Source organism: Podarcis bocagei (genome assembly GCF_964188305.1).
Source record: "Podarcis bocagei genome assembly, chromosome: 7".
Taxonomy (NCBI): Eukaryota; Metazoa; Chordata; class Lepidosauria; order Squamata; family Lacertidae; genus Podarcis; species Podarcis bocagei.
In genome coordinates this window covers 70,891,236-70,909,961 of record NC_138132.1, presented here as the reverse complement: position 1 = coordinate 70,909,961, position 18,726 = coordinate 70,891,236, and the positions used below count along the sequence as shown (strand labels likewise).

At 45.1% G+C, this 18,726-nt stretch overlaps 1 protein-coding gene across 4 annotated transcripts in view; it reads right to left on the bottom strand.

Annotated features, from left to right (window-relative positions):
- MEGF6 (multiple EGF like domains 6) overlaps positions 1–18,726 on the bottom strand; it is a 218,193-nt gene that overhangs the window by 118,838 nt on the left and 80,629 nt on the right. For 3 of the 4 annotated variants that reach the window (XM_081201364.1, XM_081201363.1, XM_081201365.1), the window contains one exon: positions 10,305–10,427. The exons of the other annotated variant lie outside the window; for it this stretch is intronic. In XM_081201364.1, the coding sequence (XP_081057490.1) occupies positions 10,305–10,427 (123 nt within the window). The remainder of the gene's footprint in view (positions 1–10,304; positions 10,428–18,726) is intronic. 4 annotated transcript variants of the gene reach the window in all.

Below are 18,726 nucleotides of genomic sequence, written 5' to 3'. Positions count from 1 at the left end.
CAATTCAAGGTGCTCATGTCATACCCATGGGGGGGGGGGGAATGGGACATCCCAGTTTTAACATACAAGATCATGGCGGCCATTTTGGATGCCACAATGTCACCTCATAAAAACTGTTTGTTTCTTCAGGGCAAGAATGAGGTGCAGATCACACGACTTGCCTGAAAGCACATCCTGGAAGACACACGTCATAGTTTGGGGTCTGAAAAGGTTGGACAGTGTGTCATGCTAATGTTTAAAGCGCTTAATAACTCAGGCCCCAAATATCCTTCCCTACAGACAATCTTAGATGCTGAGATTGGTAGATGGGGCCCTCTTGGTAGTTCCTCTGCCCTCAGAGGCTTGCAGGGTGAGTAGTGGCCTGGGAGAGGGCCTTCTCTGTGGTGGCCCCTAACCTGTGGATCACCCTCTCCACAGAGGTGTGTTTGGCACCTCTTTTGCCACTTGAGATGTATAGTTTTCAGACCCACCTTATTATGTGATTGTAGATTGCTTGAAACAGTTTTAACTATTGCATTTTAGTGCTGCAACTTGCCCTGGGACCTTAGGCTGAAGGGCACGTGAATAATAATAATAATAGTAATACTAATAATTCCTTTTTGCAAAACTTTCCAGGGACCACATACCAGCAGTGGGCGGACCCAGATTCAGAAATGGGCAGAGCAAAAAATGTGAAGCCCAGCTCTCATCTGCCCAAGTCATCCTGATGGGTCAAGGATGATGGGAGTTATAGTCCGACTACTTATGGGCGGCACCACTTTAGCTAACTCAGATGTTGCCCTTACATGTGAAAGTAAAAGGAAGGAAGATGGGAAGGATCTGCTAATGGCCCAGGGACAAGACAGGGGAAAGGTGTGGAATGATCACCAATAGTCAGCATGGATTTCTGAAAAATAAGTCATGTCAGACTAACCTGATCTCGTTTTTTGACAGAATTACAAGCCTGGTAGATGAAGGGAATGCAGTGGATGTAGCCTACCTTGATTTCAGCAAGGCATTTGACAAGGTGCCCCATGATATTCTTGTAAAGAAGCTGGTAAGATGCGGTCTTGACTATGCTACCACTCAGTGGATTTGTAACCGGCTGACTGACCGAACCCAAAGGGTGCTCATCAATGGTTCCTCTTCATCCTGGGAGAGTGACTAGTGACTAGTGGGGTGCCACAGGGTTCTGTCTTGGGCCCGGTCTTTTTCAACATCTTTATCAGCGACTTGGATGATGGACTCAAAGGCATCCTGATCAAATTTGCAGATGACACCAAACTGGGAGGGGTGGCTAATACCCCAGAGGACAGGATCACACTTCAAAACGACCTTGACAGATTAGAGAACTGGGCAAAAACAAACAAGATGAATATTAACAGGGAGAAATGTAAAGTATTGCACTTGGGCAAAAAAAATGAGAGGCATAAATACAAGATGGGTGACACCTGGCTTGAGAGCAGTACATGTGAAAAGGATCTAGGAGTCTTGGTTGACCACAAACTTGACATGAGCCAACAGTGTGACGCGGCAGCTAAAAAAGCCAATGCAATTCTGGGCCTCATCAATAGGAGTATAGCATCTAGATCAAGGGAAGTAATAGTGCCACTGTATTCTGCTCTGGTCAGACCTCACCTGGAGTACTGTGTCCAGTTCTGGGCACCACAGTTCAAGAAGGACACGGACAAACTGGAACGTGTCCAGAGGAGGGCAACCAAAATGGTCAAAGGCCTGGAAACAATGCCTTATGAGGAACGGCTAAGGGAGCTGGGCGTGTTTAGCCTGGAGAAGATGAGGTTAAGGGGTGATATGATAGCCATGTTCAAATATATAAAAGGATGTCACATAGAGGAGGGAGAAAGGTTGTTTTCTGCTGCTCCAGAGAAGCGGACACGGAGCAGTGGATCCAAACTACAAGAAAGAAGATTCCACCTAAACATTAGGAAGAACTTCCTGACAGTAAGAGCAGTTCGACAGTGGAATTTGCTGCCAAGGAGTGTGGTGGGGTCTCCTTCTTTGGAGGTCTTTAAGCAGAGGCTTGACAACCATAGGTCAGGAGTGTTCTGATGGTGTTTCCTGCTTGGCAGGGGGTTGGACTCGATGGCCCTTGTGGTCTCTTCCAACTCTATGATTCTATGATTCAAAATTCTATGACTCCAACTTCCATCAGCTACAGCCAGCATGGTCCATGGCTAGGATGATGGAACTTGGAGCCCAGTAACATCTAGAGATCCACAGCTTCCTCATTCCTGGAGAGAACCACATGCCCTCCAACATGCTGAGTCTCAAAACTGAGAGAGCCAAGTGTGGTGTAGTGGTTAAGAGCGGTAGACTCATAATCTGGTGAACCGGGTTCGCGTCTCTGCTCCTCCACATGCAGCTGCTGGGTGACCTTGGGCTAGTCACACTTCTTTGAAGTCTCTCAGCCCCACTCACCTCACAGAGTGTTTGTTGTGGGGGAGGAAGGGAAAGGAGAATGTTAGCCGCTTTGAGACTCCTTCAGGTAATGATAAAGCGGGATCTCAAATCCAAACTCCTCCTCCTCCTCTTCTTCTCCTCCTCCATGCATCTTTTTTCTGGGACTATGCTTTTGCACAAGAGCATGGGACCCAAAAACACGTGTTCTGGGGAGCTGTGTGAGTTCGCAGCCCCGAAAAAAGTGCTTTTTCAGGGCGAGATCTTGGTGGAAAACCGTGTGAGATCACAGTGCCCAAAATGGCCGCTGTGCGCTTGCAGGGAAAAATGGGATGTCCCAGTTTTTCTGGGACACTTGTGGGGTATGAAACCAGCGATTGGACACTATGGGCATTGTTAGGCATCTTCTAAGGCTCATGCCCATTCAGTTCTTGACCTTGTGGTTCTGCCTTCTCCTTGTCGTTCTAGTCTATGCTTTCCAGACTTAGTTCTGCTTTGCTTGCTTCCTTTACAGGAAAGCCTTTACAAGTGGTATCAGTAACCATGCCGGTTATGGATCACACAGCCTTTATGTAACCAAATCACTTGCAAAAGTTACTTTTTAAAGCTATTAAGAGTTGTAAGCAACTTTTACAGATTTGCTAATGGGCGCCAGTTGTTTTTGATGTTGTTTTTTTCTTTAAAAGAAAATAAAAATCCATTAAAATGTTTTAATTGCCCTGTTAATATGTCCTTACTGTGTATATTTCGGGTCCCACTCCATGTATGGAATTAAATCTCTCTCTCTCTCTCTCTCTCTCTCTCTCTCTCTCTGTGTGTGTGTGTGTGTGTGTGTGTGTTAATTTGAAGGTCTGTGGGCTATTAAGAAATATGAACTGAACTGAACAGTAATAAAAGCAGGGGTCCTATTTTACAGAGGACAGTCCTTTGTTTGGTAGCCAAGTTTGATTCCCACCTCTGCTCTTTTCTCCCTGCCCCTTTCCCCTTGTGGGCCCTTTTTTGCTTTAGATTGCAAGCCTGCAGGTAGAGACTCCCACTCTGGGAGGGATGCATACAATCTAAATAAAAAAATAAAATTTGAAGGAATCCTCCATTTCAGTGATAGGGGGACCATTTTCCCCTTCAGGTCAACCTTCTGGGGAACCACATCGCAATAGTTGCAGGGGGCAGAGGCAAAACTGGGCAGATGGGGTCTTTATAAATGGTCTAGGCAGCCTTCCTGGTCTTGTGGGAAGTGGTGGCTGGTGTCCATTGGGGCTGGAAGGCAGGGAGGTTGACAGTAGGAGGCGCTAGAGCCAACGGTTTGTTTGTAAGTAGGAAGGCAGGCATGTGGAGGCTGAGGCTGGTGGGCCAGTGCCCCATTTGCTCTAATGGACCAGCTTCCACTTCTCTTCCCTGTATAGAAGCATTTAATGAGATGGAAATGATTTCACAAGCTATGAAAGACCTTCTATTGCCCCCTTCCCCCAGCCGAGTCACAACTGAAAGCATCAAAAGAGCTATATCCCCTCGTGGAACATCTAATCTTTCCAAGCCCAGCTGTTTGAGGAGAAGGATGGGGTGGGGAGTGAGGTGATCGCAAGTTTGGATCAAAGGTATAGGTCAGTGTGAGGCTAACACGTGGGTCAGATATAATGCTAGCCAAGGCTGCTGGCCAATCTTTATTGCAAAACAGCGATGCATGGCTTGGATCGCCAAAGCGTCGGCAAGAGATGGTTCATTTCCCCCTGATGGCTGAGAAACCTTTAATCATTCAACAGGCTAATCCCTGTCCGGGGAATTCTGGGGAAATTAAAAATGGCTTAGCTTGACTCAGATACGGGCAACAGTGTTGGTTTCACACATATTGATAGTGCAGGGAGCCTGGAAATATTTCAATCTCCCCACCCCCAATAAAATATACTCTAATGGCAAGGGAAGAAGAAGAAGAAGAAGAAGAAGAAGAAGAAGAAGAAGAAGAAGAAGAAGAAGAAGAAGAAGAAGAAATGATTGCTAAAATTCCTGAACATCCAGCCCACCAAGAGTATTTCATGCTCCCAGATTGCTTTTAATGCACATTCATAAGCAAAGGTGCCATTTTATCCCGGTAACCAAGTCCATCCAGACATAGCTCTGATAAAACGCTGGTGTCTGGAGAAGTATGAAGAACTCAGTCTATGAAGTGTTTGCTCTGATCTGATCTGTACCTAACACGAGGATCAGAACATAGATATCCATCAGTTTGCTTGCTTGCTTTGTATTTTGAAAGAATATGTTGGCTCACTCCACTCAGTACTGTCCACAAACTGACCACTAGCAGCTTTCCAGGGTCTGGGAGGAGCATTCTATCTCAGTCCCTTCCTGGAGATGTCAGGATTTGAACCTGGGACCTTCTGCAAGCAAAGCAGATGCTCTACACTGAGCTAGGTTTGATCCGTGTTTGGAAATGGGTGCTTATATGTGAATTTTCATATGGGTTGAAAAACTGCAAGTTAATGTGGAAATGCGAAAGATTAGATGCAAGGGTGAAAGCACATGAACGAGACATGGATCACAAATACACTGGTTTGTCTACCCCTGAAAATGTCATTCCTTCTGGGGATTCTCTCTGTCACCTAACGAGAGGTAACACAAGGAAATTTGCTGGTCTAATATGCTTCAGAGCCAATTGATTTTTCTATGGTGAAGTCAATGCACATTGGCCGTGAAGTTCACCAAAACCAGACGGTTGAACCCTCCGACACATCTCCAGACTGTGACTCACCATGCCATGGCACAACTCACTTGCTTGGTTTCTTTTTCAGGATGTGGTTGATGAGTTGTGATCTGGACAGATGCTGAAGTTTCCCCAGATCAGACCGGTTTTCGCAGGCCTCAGTTCAGACACCAACTTAAACATGGGCCTGTGAAATATGGGCTTCCATGAAGAATTGGCTCATGCGCTCTTCTACACAACCTTCAGGGGCCACACATCAGTGGTGGGCAGGGCCAGAAGCAAAAAATGGGAGGACCAACAAGTGCTAATTTTGATTTTGTCCAGTGGGGTTGCTTCTACACACATTCACAGAGTCATAGCCAATTACATTTTACGCAGAGCAGACCCCCTGAAATTAATGAGCCTAAGTGAGTGCTGGCCATTCATTTTGATGGGTCTACCCTGAGTAGGACTGGCAGGGAATGAAACCCAATTATTCCTCTTTATCCTCCATCCAAGCACTCTCAGATTTCAAGGACCCACTCCAGCCAAGCAAAAGCAACAAGGGGTGTGTCCCGGGGAGAGTGGGAGTCACCTAGGGAGAGTCCCAAAGGACTTGGAGTCTAGCAACATCTAGAGATCTACAAATTCCCCATCCATGTGGAGAGACTTTCGCCAGCCAGCAATTGGGCAATGCGCGTCCTGCTGCCAGGGCCAATATCAGGGGCCATTGTTGGATAGCCTCCAAGCCCCATGCCTAGTCAGGGCCCACTGCCAATTCTTGAACCTATTGACCTTGTGGCTCCATTTTCTCCATGTTGTTTCAGCCTGTACTTTCCAAACTTAGTTCTGCTTTGATTTTTCCCTTTCCAAGAAAGCCTTTAGAAATGGTATGTGTTATGGATCACACATTCTTTATGTAACTGAATCACCTGAAAAAAGTTTCTGTTTCAAGCTATTAAGAGTCGTGAGCAACTTTACAGATTTGTTAATGGGCACTGGGGTTTTTTTAATGTCTTTAAAAAAATAACAAATAATCTATTTAAAGGTTTTACTTTTCCTGCTAATATACCTTTTTGTGTATTTGAGGTCCCACTCCTTGCATGAAATCAAATATCTGGGAGAGTGTGTGTGTGTGTGCGCACGCGCACGTTTTAATTTGAAGGTCTGTAGGCTAGTAAAAAATATGAATTGAATGGTAATAAGAGCAGGTGACCTATTTTACACAAGACAGTCCTATATTTGAAGGGAACTGCTATTTTAGGAATAGGGAATCTTTCCAGTGCAGGGGCAATATTTCCTCTTGGGGGCCACATGCCAGAAATTGGTGGGACCAGGGGCAAAAGTGAACAGAGAAAGTCTTTAGAAATGGTATATACAGCCTTCCTGGTTGAGGAACGCACAATCCTTATGTAAGTGAGTCAGTTGCAAATGTTTCTATTTTGTAAGTGACGTTTGCAGAATTGCTAAATCCTGCATGGGTGCTTTTTTTAAAAAAAAAAATATGTTGTTCTCTTTAATGATTGCATTGAAGATACAGTGGACCCTCCGGATACAAATTACATTTGTTCCGGGGGTCTGTCTGCAACCCGAAAAATCCGTAGTCAGGGGCGTCGCTTCTGCACATGCAGTGAAATCCAGAAATATACACTTCTGGGTTTGTCGCGTTCGTAACCCAAAAGTTACGTATCCAGAGCAGTACATACCTAGAGGGTCTACTGTATGTACAAACTCGCTACACATGAACAAGTTGTGAAGAAACATAGACTTGCCTTTGATAAATTTAACGATATTTGTAATTCATTTTCATAAATACCATATTAGATTAAGGTCTGGTTAAATACAATAGCATTCTCTCCCCGCCCCCCACATTTTTTTTTTTTATAATGTACACAATATAATTTTGCTGTTGTTGTTATTGCTCTGCTTTGTTTTCTACATGGGTACTATTTCTTGTTTCTTTTTTGTGTGTCTTACCTTATTCTTTTAATTTTGTACTTTTTACTTTTTCAATAAAGACTATAAATATATATATGAAAAATGTACTTAAATGTTTTATGTGTCCTGTTAATATACCTTTCTGTTTATTTGCACTCACACTCCTTGTATGGAACCATTCATTTATTTATTTATGTATTTATTTATTTGATTCCATTTTTATGAATCGCTTTCCATAAAACATCTTGAAACAATTTCACATCTGGGGTGTGTTTTTATGAATATGAACTGAATGTGCCCCCCTTTTATTCTATTTCTTTTTGCAGACGACAGTTTTCTCTGTGAAGGAATCCTATTTCAGGGATAGGGAATCTTTTTCCAGCTCAGGAGTCACATTTCCTTCCAGGGGTCATGTGACAGTGGTGGGCATGGCCAGAGGCAAAAGTGACTGGAGTGACAAGTGTTAATTCATGGCTAGTTTCTACACACACACACACACACACACACACACACACACACACACACACACCTTCTCTGTCCTCCATCCAGGCAAGCAAAGGGGCATTATCAGAATTCAAGAACACATTCCAGCCAGGCAAAAAACACTCAAGCAGGATCAGTATCAGGTACGACTTACTGTCATGGACTGTTTGGATGTAGAGGAATGGTGGGATGAACCAGCTGGGGAAGCTCAGAAGAAGAAGACTCAAAGCCTGGGGACTGGTGGTGGGATGACAACAAGTGGTCAGAGGGAGCAGACTGGGAAGAAGTGGTGTTGGAAGCTGAGGAGGCAACAGGGCTTATTGAGCTGGGAGAGCCTGTGACAGACAGCAGTGCAGAATCAAAGGCAGACGCTGAAGCGGATGAGTGGGAGGATGGAGGCCAAGAGGCAGAGAGGAGTCAGGCTGGTGAAGAGTCACAGTGTCTCCCCCCTCCTGCTGCAACAAGCTCCCTTCCCCCCGGGTCTCCCAGAACCCAGAGAGGCACGAAGTGTGAGGAGCAAAGGCAGATATTCAGGTGTGATCTCAGATTACTTGGGGAAATGAAAGAGAGGGTAAAGGTAAAAAAGGTAAAGGACCCCTGGATGATTAAGTCCAGTCAAAGGTTGCGGTGATCATCTCACTTTCAGGCCAAGGAAGCCAGTGTTTGTCCACAGACAGCCTTCCAGGTCATGTGGCCAGCATGACTAAACAGCGTCTGACACAATGGAACACTATGGCGGAAACCAGAGCCCACAGAAACGCTGTTCACCTTTCCGCCGCAGCGATACCTATTTATCTACTTGCACTGGTGTGATTTCAAACTGTTAGGTTGGCAAGAGCTGGGACTGAGCAACGGGAGCTCACCCCATGACGGGGATTCAAACAGCTGACCTTCTGATTGGCAAGCCAAAGAGGCCAGTGGTTTAGACCACAGCGCCCCCTGCATCCCGATAGAGAGGAGGAGACTTAGGCAGCTGTGGAGAGATGAGACCTACTGAAGATGAGTTGCTGTGCTCATTAGACCTGGCACTCCTGTGCAGACCCTGTTTGTTCTAATAAAGAGTTAACTTCACCTACTCCCTGTGATTTACTGCTGGCTCACTCGTGACACCTGGGGAATGGCCAGCAGGTCAGATAGAGAGGACTGGAGGGATCACATTCGCTGCTGCCCCCAAGCTTGAGGCTCCTCAATCCTGCTCAATTTGAATGTTGTCTGGTCCAAGTCAGGTATAAACTTAAATAACCATAGAAAGGGAGAGTGGGAGGGGCCTTGAAACTGTCTACCAACAGTTCAGCACCAGGATGGCAGACTGAGGCCCCATCTGCACCATGCATTAAAAGCAGTTTCATACCACTTTAAACAGCCATAAAGGTGAAGGTCCAGTCACGGATGACTCTGAGGGAGCCGGCGTACAGCTTCCACAGCTTCCGGGTCATGTGGCCAGCATGACTAAGCCGCTGCTGGCAGAGCACAGAAAAGCCGTTTACCTTCCCGCCAGAGTGGTACCTATTTATCTACTTGCACTTTGATGTGCTTTTGAACTGCTAGGTGGGCAGGAGGAGGGACCAAGCAACGGGAGCTCACCCCCTCACGGGGATTCGAACCACCGACCTTCTGATTGGCAAGTCCTAGGCTCTGTGGTTTAACCCACAGCACTACCCGCGTCCTCCAAGGAATCCTGGAAAATGTAGTTTGTTATGAGTGATGGGAATTGAAGCTCTGGGAGGTGGTCGGCTAACTGCTCTCAGTACCTTTAACCACGACTGTTTAAAGTGGTATGATGCTGATTTAGACATACAGTGCAGATGGGATTTGAGCAGATCCACAGCACACCTGGTTGCCATCTGCCCCACTATGGTGAGATGTGTTCTGTTTTTGTATAAGATGATAGTTTAGAAGACTGCATCTATTCACATAAACTAGCATAGTAACAAACAAGGCCAACAGCAATTAAAAAGGCAACCAATGTTGTTTTAAAAGCCACAGATCACACACTATAAAGACCAGGAGCCTTGTATCTGCCTGCTTCTCTTTGGTAAAATATTGCAACCCAAGCCATGCGCCGCATTTGGCATGAAAAGTTGGTCGTGGGCACTCTAAACCATAAAACTCTCTTCCTTCAAGTCAAACTCTCTGCCTTTGGAAAGTGAAACCAATACCCCTCTCTCAAACAGACAGCGCAGACTAATCCACTTAAATCCGGCTTAGCAATTAAACACACATAAACACACTTTTCCAAAACATTGTTAGAGCAGAGGTGGGGGAAAACCTTTTTGAAGGCCCAAGCTCAATTGCTTCCCAGATGAAACTGAGCTTTGAATGGGGCACACCGGGATAAAACCCTCCAGCAACAGCTAGTGACCATTGCAACTGGTGGGGTGGAAGGCAGGGACGCTAGCAGTATGTGGAGCCAAAGCCAATGACTGACAAAGTCAAAGCCAATGACAGGCAGAGCCAACTCATTCTGGTTTTGTTCCCATTGTCTCCTCCCTGCTGAGCTCAAGAAGGACTACACTAGGTCTCAGTACACATCACTGGCTTAAAACACAGCTCGGTCATTCTTTTCTCAATTTGAATCAAAGCTGATTTGGGTGAAAAATGCATCAAAATGCAGCATTTCGTAAGGGTTGTCTCATAGATCTGCTGCTCTGGATGTAGAGTATACAATGATACAACCTAATTCTTAAGAGGAGAAAGCTGACAGGCAGCACAACTTTTGGACTATTTGCAAGTAAGAAGGCAGGCAGGGACTGGCATCTAGGCCCAAACTGCCTCCAATGATAGAATGATTGGTTGAATGGGCTGTCATTACCTTCACAGGCCTTTCCATCATCTTTAAGCTTGGATCCTTCAGGACACTTGCAGTAGAAACTCCCAATTGTGTTACAGCACTGGGATTCGCAGCCTGCGTTCCCGGTTTCGCATTCGTTCACATCTGCGAGCAAAGGAAGAAGAAGAGGAAGAAACTCAGTGTACTACCGGGTGCTAAATGCTGATTTCCAGTGAGAGCTATTGGCCGTGTTCATGTTCACAGGTTCTCAGAGGGTGTGGAGGAAGGATTGGGGCCATGCATGTTAATCCAGTCCCATGCCTGACCTTTATGCATAGGAACACAGAAAAGTTAGCATACACTAAGCTGGACTGTTGGTCCATCTAGTTCAGCCTTGTCTACACAGCCATTCAGGAGCTCTCTCGGGCTTCGGATGAGCCCATCTCTAACTGGAGACAGGGAGGATCAAACCCCAGACATTCTACATGGAAAGCAGATGCACATTCTCTGAGCTATGCCCCTTCTCCAAAAGGCAGCAACGCAGAAACCTGCTTTGTGCCAGTCCACACCCTTTGCCTGTCTAGACCACTGTTGTCCAGGCCTGATGGGCAGCATCTCTCCAGGGTGTCAGGCCCAAGGACCTGACCTACCACCAGATCCTTTTAATTGGAGATGCTAACCAAGGAACCTGCATTCAGTTCTGGTGCTCTCCCACCGAGCTATGGCCCCAATGAGCTGCACTGTCCCACTAGAGCTTGCAAACAATAATGTTGCACCATGGAACCCCCAGTTGCATGGAAGCAAGGAGGAATTGGCAGTCCCCACATTGCCAATGTAATGTATTAATTGAGGTCCCAATTTCCATGCCCACTTTGAATACTGGACATTTATGGCTTTGGCTCCAGAAGTGCAAATGAATGCAAATTTGGTGGGTGGGTGTGTTCCATAATATATCCTGGTATGGCAGAGAAGTAGAAAAAATGTATGGTTGTTCTTAAGTCATCTTCAAATATCAGATGAGGATCAACCTTGTGGGTCAAATATGAGAGGTGGGTGGAGCCTCTCACCTGTCCAAGGCATATTGTCACGACGCCACATAATCAGTTTGCAATTAAAAAAAAACTTCATGGAAATTTGGTAGCATTTTGATACACATTTCTCCTAATACACACACCTTTGTAAGGCAGTTTGCCTAACGTACCAATTTTTGCACAGCCATTCGGGGTTTGGACTAGAGAGCCCTTGGGACCTTTTCCAACCTCTCAATCCTATGATTCTAATTTCCACCAAAGCAGTAATTGTGACATCTCCATTTTCACTAAGGGGTATATTTTTATGGACACTTGATCCCAGTGCAGGCTGCTGCTGCTGCTGCTGCTGCTGCTGCTTCTTCTTCTTCTTCTTCTTCTTCTTCTTCTTCTTCTTCTTCTTCTTCTTCTTCTTCTTGGTGCGCCTTCCTTGGCGAGAGAAACGCATTTCAAAATTCAGGAAAGTGCGAATTTCGAAGGATGGCTCTGTTTCAGTTAGTATACTGTTCCAGAAAGTGCAAATTAAAGCCTTCTGGGATACAGCCTTCCAAGAAATCAGATATTTGGTAAAGTGTCATCTTTTACCCTCATTCTACAACTAGCCCTCCTCAATCTTTTTTTAAATGGAAGACGATGCTATTGTTTATAGTAGGGAGCTAGTTGGACATTTATTGACTGCTGCGCAACTCAGGATGGCAAGGTTTTGGGAGAGCTAAGTCTGGAGCTGATTTGAACTACTGGTGCAGGAAGGTCTGAGATACTGCACTGTTGGAAAAGCTAACATTTAAATTAAAAGTGTGAAGAGGTCAATGTAGAACAGGTAAGTTCACTTCGGTTTGGTTTATGAGTTGTGTCAATACGGTTACATGCCACCACAATCTCTGAGCAGCAAGAGACTCCAGAAGCTTACCCTGAGTTCCGCTTCCTTGGAATGAAGGTCAGCAGAGATTATGGTGTCTTTCAGATGTATGTTTTTATTTACACATATATACAGTGGTACCTCGAGTTGCATACGCTTCAGGTTACATACGCTTCAGGTTACAGACTTCGCTAACCCAGAAATAGTACCTTGGGTTAAGAACTTTGCTTCAGGATGAGAACAGAAATCGCGCGTTGGTGGTGTGGCAGCAGCAGGAGGCCCCATTAGCTAAAGTGGTGCTTCAGGTTAAGAACAGTTTCAGGTTAAGAACGGACCTCTGGAACGAATTAAGTACTTAACCTGAGGTACCACTGTACAACCTGAGGATAAGATAGAGGAGCTCCCAGCATTAACACCCAAACAGATCTTCTTCTTCTTCTTCTTCTTCTTCTTCTTCTTCTTCTTCTTCTTCTTCATTTAATTTCTACACCACTTTATATTTTTAAGAAAGAAAGCAAAAACCTCTCAAAGAGGTTTACAACCTACATTAAAGGTAAAGGTACCCCTGCCCGTACGGGCCAGTCGTGTCCGACTCTAGGGTTGTGCGCCCATCTCATTTAAGAGGCAGGGGGCCAGCGCTGTCTGGAGACACTTCCGGGTCACATGGCCAGCGTGACGAAGCTGCTCTGGCGAGCCAGCACCAGCGCAGCACACGGAAACGCCGTTTACCTTCCCGCTAGAAAGCGGTACCTATTTATCTACTTGCACTTAGGGGTGCTTTCGAACTGCTAGGTGGGCAGGAGCTGGGACCGAAAGACGGGAGCTCACCCCGCCGTGGGGATTCGAACCGCTGACCATGCGATCGGCAAGTCCTAGGCACTGAGGTTTTACCCACAGCGCCACCCGTGTCCCTTTTAGAAGCTCAAATAAAACAATCCAAAATCAAGTCAAATATAAAGTAGACTGAAGAAAGTATACCGAAGAAAGCAAAATATAAAGTATACGTACATTCAAAGCAACGTAATTTACAGGGAACTCAACTATTATCTTAAAGATTTCAAAATAAAACATTATCAAGGAGGTCAACTACAGACGGCACCTTTAATGCAGCAACGTTAACCCCAAATGATTATTATCTTAAACATTTCAAAAGAAAACATGACTAAAGGAAGTCAGATATAAAATGAACATTTCAAACAGCACAATTAGCAAGAGAATGAAAGTTCTTAATATAGGTTAGCCAAAATTTCAAGCTTAAGTCTGAGAAGAATCAGTACTGTTTGCTTCTCCATTAGTCACAGCTTTGGATCCAGCACAGATCAAGCATGTCTCTGTGTCCCCAGCTTCCAGCCTGCTTTCTGCTTAGTGCTCCCCAACTCCCCCTCCATCTACTGTTCTCCTACCTAGCAGACAGTGAGGGGGTAGAGGAAAGGTCCGCCCATTTGTTCTACGGCATGGAGCAAATTCTTTGGTTATACTAACTATGGTGCTTAAGCGAATCAGCCAAAACCATGAGCTAGACAAAAGGACAGGTTGGGCAAGCTTGCTCTCATACATTTGACATCCACAGATACAGAATCCCAAGAATTGGATGGGACTCGGAGAATCATCCAGACTGACCCCCCCCCAATCCACAATATCCAAGTACATGGTCGGTTTCCACCATTGGTGTTTAAATGGATCTGGTTAAAGCTGAAGTTCATCAATATATTATTTTTGTTTCTTTGTGTGTCTTCTCCCTTCTTCCTGAATTTGCAAAATAAAAGACATACTTTTTGGTGTTATACTTACCCAATATGATCCTTAAAGACTACTACATACTTCGTCTTCTTTAATCCCTGCCCAATGTTTGCTCTTTGTTTATATTGTTTTCAAGATTTATTTTTTACTAGGTTACGTCAATTATTGTGTTGTTTTTTAAAAAAGAAACATTTTATTGTGTTGTTGTTTTTTCAAAAAGTGCAGACGTTAACAAAAAGGGGAAAAAATCAAGACTCAGAAGTGTAAAAGAATAAGGCATCACAGTCTAGAAGGACAAAATCATAGAATCACAGTTGGAAGATACCCAAATAGTCATCTAGGCCAACCCCTTGCGATGCAGGAATCACAGTACAAAGCACAAAGATACAGTGCAGCTCCAAAGGGGTATTAACTAATACAAATATCCCCTTTACCAATAATAAAGACATGCAAAAATAAAAGTCTTCTCCACCTGTGAGTCCCATCATTATTGAGAATAAAGGTACTTAGATGAGCCAGACGTTTGCATATACTGGTGGGCTGAGCAACCATGTGCCTTGATATCTGCGTAAGAAATAAAACCACGCTCTCTATCCCAAAAATGATTATTTGAGCTCTGCCATTTAGATACTTTCGGCTTATCAGATTTCTTTCCAAGGAGGGCAATTTGCCGAGTGCAAAAGTACCAGCGATTCAAATGATTAATGGTCAGTTATTGTTATTTAAGAAACTGATCTGATGTTTAGGAGTTATCAAAACTCAATAAAAAAATTATACGAAAATGGGTGTGTGTGTGTGTGCAAATTCAGCAGGCTACTTTTCAATGCAACCCGGATAAAATTTCTTCCTCATCCCCAGAACCTGTCTCACGCAGTTACAGAGAACTTTGCTGGGGCACCAGAAGAAGGTATCTTGTGCTTTGCTGTCTGGACCCATCCTGTTACTGTTCAGCAACCAGGGCTTTAAAAGAAAGACACCACAGTTAAGGGACTTCAGGGAAACACTGGCAGAGATCCGACTTGGGTGAAAAGCCTTTGACGCAGAAAGCGTTAAGACTGCGCTCAGGCGGCTCTTAAGTCTGGGCTGCCAGGCGGCTTCAGAAGGGAGCTCAGAAACGGTTGACCTGGGAGTCCAGCCAAGGGAGAGTGCGTTCCAGGCGACTTCAGCTGTCACAACATGCTCAAGGAGGCGGGGGATGGATGCATGTGCCAGGGAACTCTTGAAAACCTTATGGGCCCTGACTGCTGGGATGCGTTTCCAGGGGGAGCTGTCATCCACAAACCTATCCATTTCAGTTTCGCTCACTTTCTCAATTCCCCACACCTTAAATTCAGGACCTGGGAGGCCAGGGTTCAAATCCTCATTTGGCCACGAAGCTCATTGCGTGTGACCTAGAGCTAGTCACTGCCTGTGGGCCTAACCTACCTTTTGGGGTGGAGGAGTGAGGAAAACCACGTAGGGCACTTTGAGCTCCTTGGAGAAAAAGAAGGGATGTAAATAAATAATATGTTTGCAGATATAGGGCTGTACTCAGAGATGACCCAGTGAAATGAATGACCTCCAAGAAACTAAAATCATCTTGACGACACCTGAATGTGCTGCCCACCATAAAAACAGTAGCATTAATTATCGTCCAGTGCCCCAAACAAATTTGTCCAAAAACAGTGTCTGTCTTATAAGCACCTTTTCATCTCTTTCCACCCCACAATGCCTCTTGTTTTTGGAAAGATCCTGCCCCCTGGTGGCAGATCTTTTTTTAAAAAAACAGCTACACACCTATCTTTGCCATCCACCCTCATCGTGTTGAAATTGACAATTTTGGCTCTTTGGGAATTTGATTGGTGTTCATCTTAGACAGATGGCTGTATCCAGTAGTAGTCAAACTAAGAGTATAGCCACTTAAATAAATAGTTTGGGCCCATTAAATTGCAATGGGTCTACCTTGAGTAAAGCTCCTCTGAATGCAACTCAGACGTCAGTTATAACTAAGGACACTTCCAGACTGTCAGCGTTTTGAGGGAGGGGTTTGGTTTCCTAGCAGAAATGTAGGTTTGTGCAGTTAAGGTGGATTAAAGAGCTTGGTGATAAAAGAAGAAACAGACTTCTTGCAATTAGGAAAGTGACAGGAAAATGCATTGAAAACTGTGGGAGGAACAAATGATGGGTCAGGAAACGTATAAACAAGCAAATCAGGATGAACACAAGACAAAAGCATGTTCTTGTATAACCTCCCCGCAAATGAATTAAAATGGATGTTCAGAAAGAGGCAGCAAAACCTTTAGGTTGGAGGACAGCAAAAGCCATTCTAACCTTTGGGGGGTTTAAAGGAGGCTCCTTTGAAGCCCTCAGCTTGAATATTTATGCTGCTAAAATACTCCCCCAACATTTGTATGGGACTCAGACACCAGGACGGGGATATGTTCCAGCAGATGCAACCAACCATTCAGAGTAAGTTTCTGAAGGAACTGCTGGGACTTCCCCCACAGGTACTTTAGTATTAGTATTAGTATTAGTATTAGTATTAGTATCTAAATTTGTATACCCCCCTATACCCGCAGGTCTCTGGATGGTTCACAGCATAAATTCACAATATAAAAACACAAAATACATAATAAAAACAAGAGCAACCCAATTAACCCTCCCTCCCCAACACATTTTAAAAGGGCATCAGATGTCAATCAGCCAAAAACCTTGTTAAAGAGGAATGCTTTTGCCTGGCGTCTAACAGTGTATTATGAAGGCGCCAGGCGAACTTCCCTGGGGAGAGCATTCCACAGACAGGGAGCCACTGCAGGAAAGGCCCCGTTCTCGTGTTGCCACCCTCCAGAACTCTCGTGGAGGAGGCACATGAAGAAGGGCCTCAGAAGACAACCTTAGGGTCTGGGTAGGTTCATACGGAAAGAGGCAGTCCTTGAGGTACAGTGGTACCTCGGGTTAAGAACTTAATTCGTTCTTAACCTGAAACTGTGCTTAACTTGAGGTACCAGTTTAGCTAATGGGGCCTCCCGCTGCCACCACATGATTTTTGTTCTCATCCTGAAGCAAAGTTCTTAACCCGAGGTACTAATTCTGGGTTAGCGGAGTCTGTAACCTGAAGCGTCTGTAACCCGAGGTACCACTGCAATGCAGTTCTAAGTCGCTTAAGGTACCTTCTTAGTCATACTCTCCCTGGATGAGTAGACAAATTCATGGAGGATAAAGCTATCAGTGACTACCCACCATGATCTGTGTTCTTCCTCTGCTGTCAGAGGCAAATGCCTCTGAATACCAATTGCAAGCGGGAAGAGCTGCATACATCTGGTTGGCCACTGTGAGAACAGAATGCTGGAGTAGGTGGGCCCCCCTTTGGCCTGATCCAGCAGGGCTTTTATTCTGTTTTTATTGTGCTGCTAAAACTCTTGCTCTCTTGCTCACCACCCCTCACACACCACCCACGGCCCTAGATGCCAATCACACACAAAAAGAATCCTTCGCTCCAAACCTCTACAGTTATTCAGAGAGCCATAAAACACACAGTTGTTATTCAATCCAGACACCAGACCCCAAGATTTATTTGTGTATGTGGGGAATGTAAAGAAAAGGACACTCTGGGGTGGGTGGATGTGGGGGGGGGGGGTACTCTAAGACCCTGGAGGTGCGGGTGGAGAGCAGGAAGAGAGTCAAGAAATCCTATCCGTTGAGTGTTTGCCCCCCCCCCCCACAAAGCTTTGAAAAGCTTCAGCGTTTGAAAACCTAGATGTTTTAGGAGTTCATGAAGAGAACCACACAGTGAAAGAACCAGGCAAGAGAGTTGAAGGGGGGCGGGTTCAGATTTAAAGGGATCGCTTTTCCAAATCCTGTATTTGAACACAAAGCAGGGAGGGGTACCGTGTTTGGCTTTTAAAACATGTTTTAAGGTGTTGTAAAGGATTCTCTCTCTCTCCTTTCCCCCTCCATTTTGTGAGGAAGTTATACAATGTCCACTGTTGGGCTGTTCATGGTGTGTGTGTGTGTGTGTGTGTGTGTGTGAGAGAGAGAGAGAGAGAGAGAGAGAGAGAGAGAGAGAGAGAGAGAGAGAGAGAGAGATGTTAGAGGCACAATGTCCAGGAATGAGGACCAGCAACAATGGAACAGCAATAGTGGAAACATTGTGTTATCGGTGAGGAAAAGGGAGAAATTTGATTTAACGTTACAGTGGTATCTCAGTTTTTGAACGTAATCCATTCCAGAAGACCATTCGACTTCCAGAACATTCGAAAACTGAGGCACATTGGGCAGTCTGCAGAAAACTGAGAAAAATACAGTTGTACACTCAGCGGACGCCGTTCAACTTCCGAGGCACATTCGAAAACAGAAGCATTTACTTCCGGGTTTTCGGCGTTCGGATTCTGAAACGTTCAGTGATGGAGACGTCTGAAAACCGAGGTACCACTGTACACTGAAGGTGAACCTTTCTAATTTGCACTTTCCGAAATAATGCACAAACTGAAACTTAACCATCCTTCAAAATTTGCACTTCTCCAGGGCTTGCAATGCAAAAGCTGCTGTATTATCGAGATAGGCCGTTGGTCCATCACTAGCTTAGTACTGTCTGCACTGACTGGCAGCAGCTGTCCAGAGTTTTGGACAGGGAGTTCTTTCCAGTCTCTATGTGGAGATGCTGGGGATTGAACCTAGGACCTTCTGCCATGCAAAGCATCTGCTCTACCCACTGAGTTATGGCCCTCTCCTGACTAGTCCAGACAATGTGACCATGCCAGCCATGGAAGCGAGATCTGGCAGAGGTCTTAGGTTCTTTGAAAAGGTAACAGAACAAAACATCATGGGAAGCAGCTTTGCCAACAGCTGCTAGTTGCGT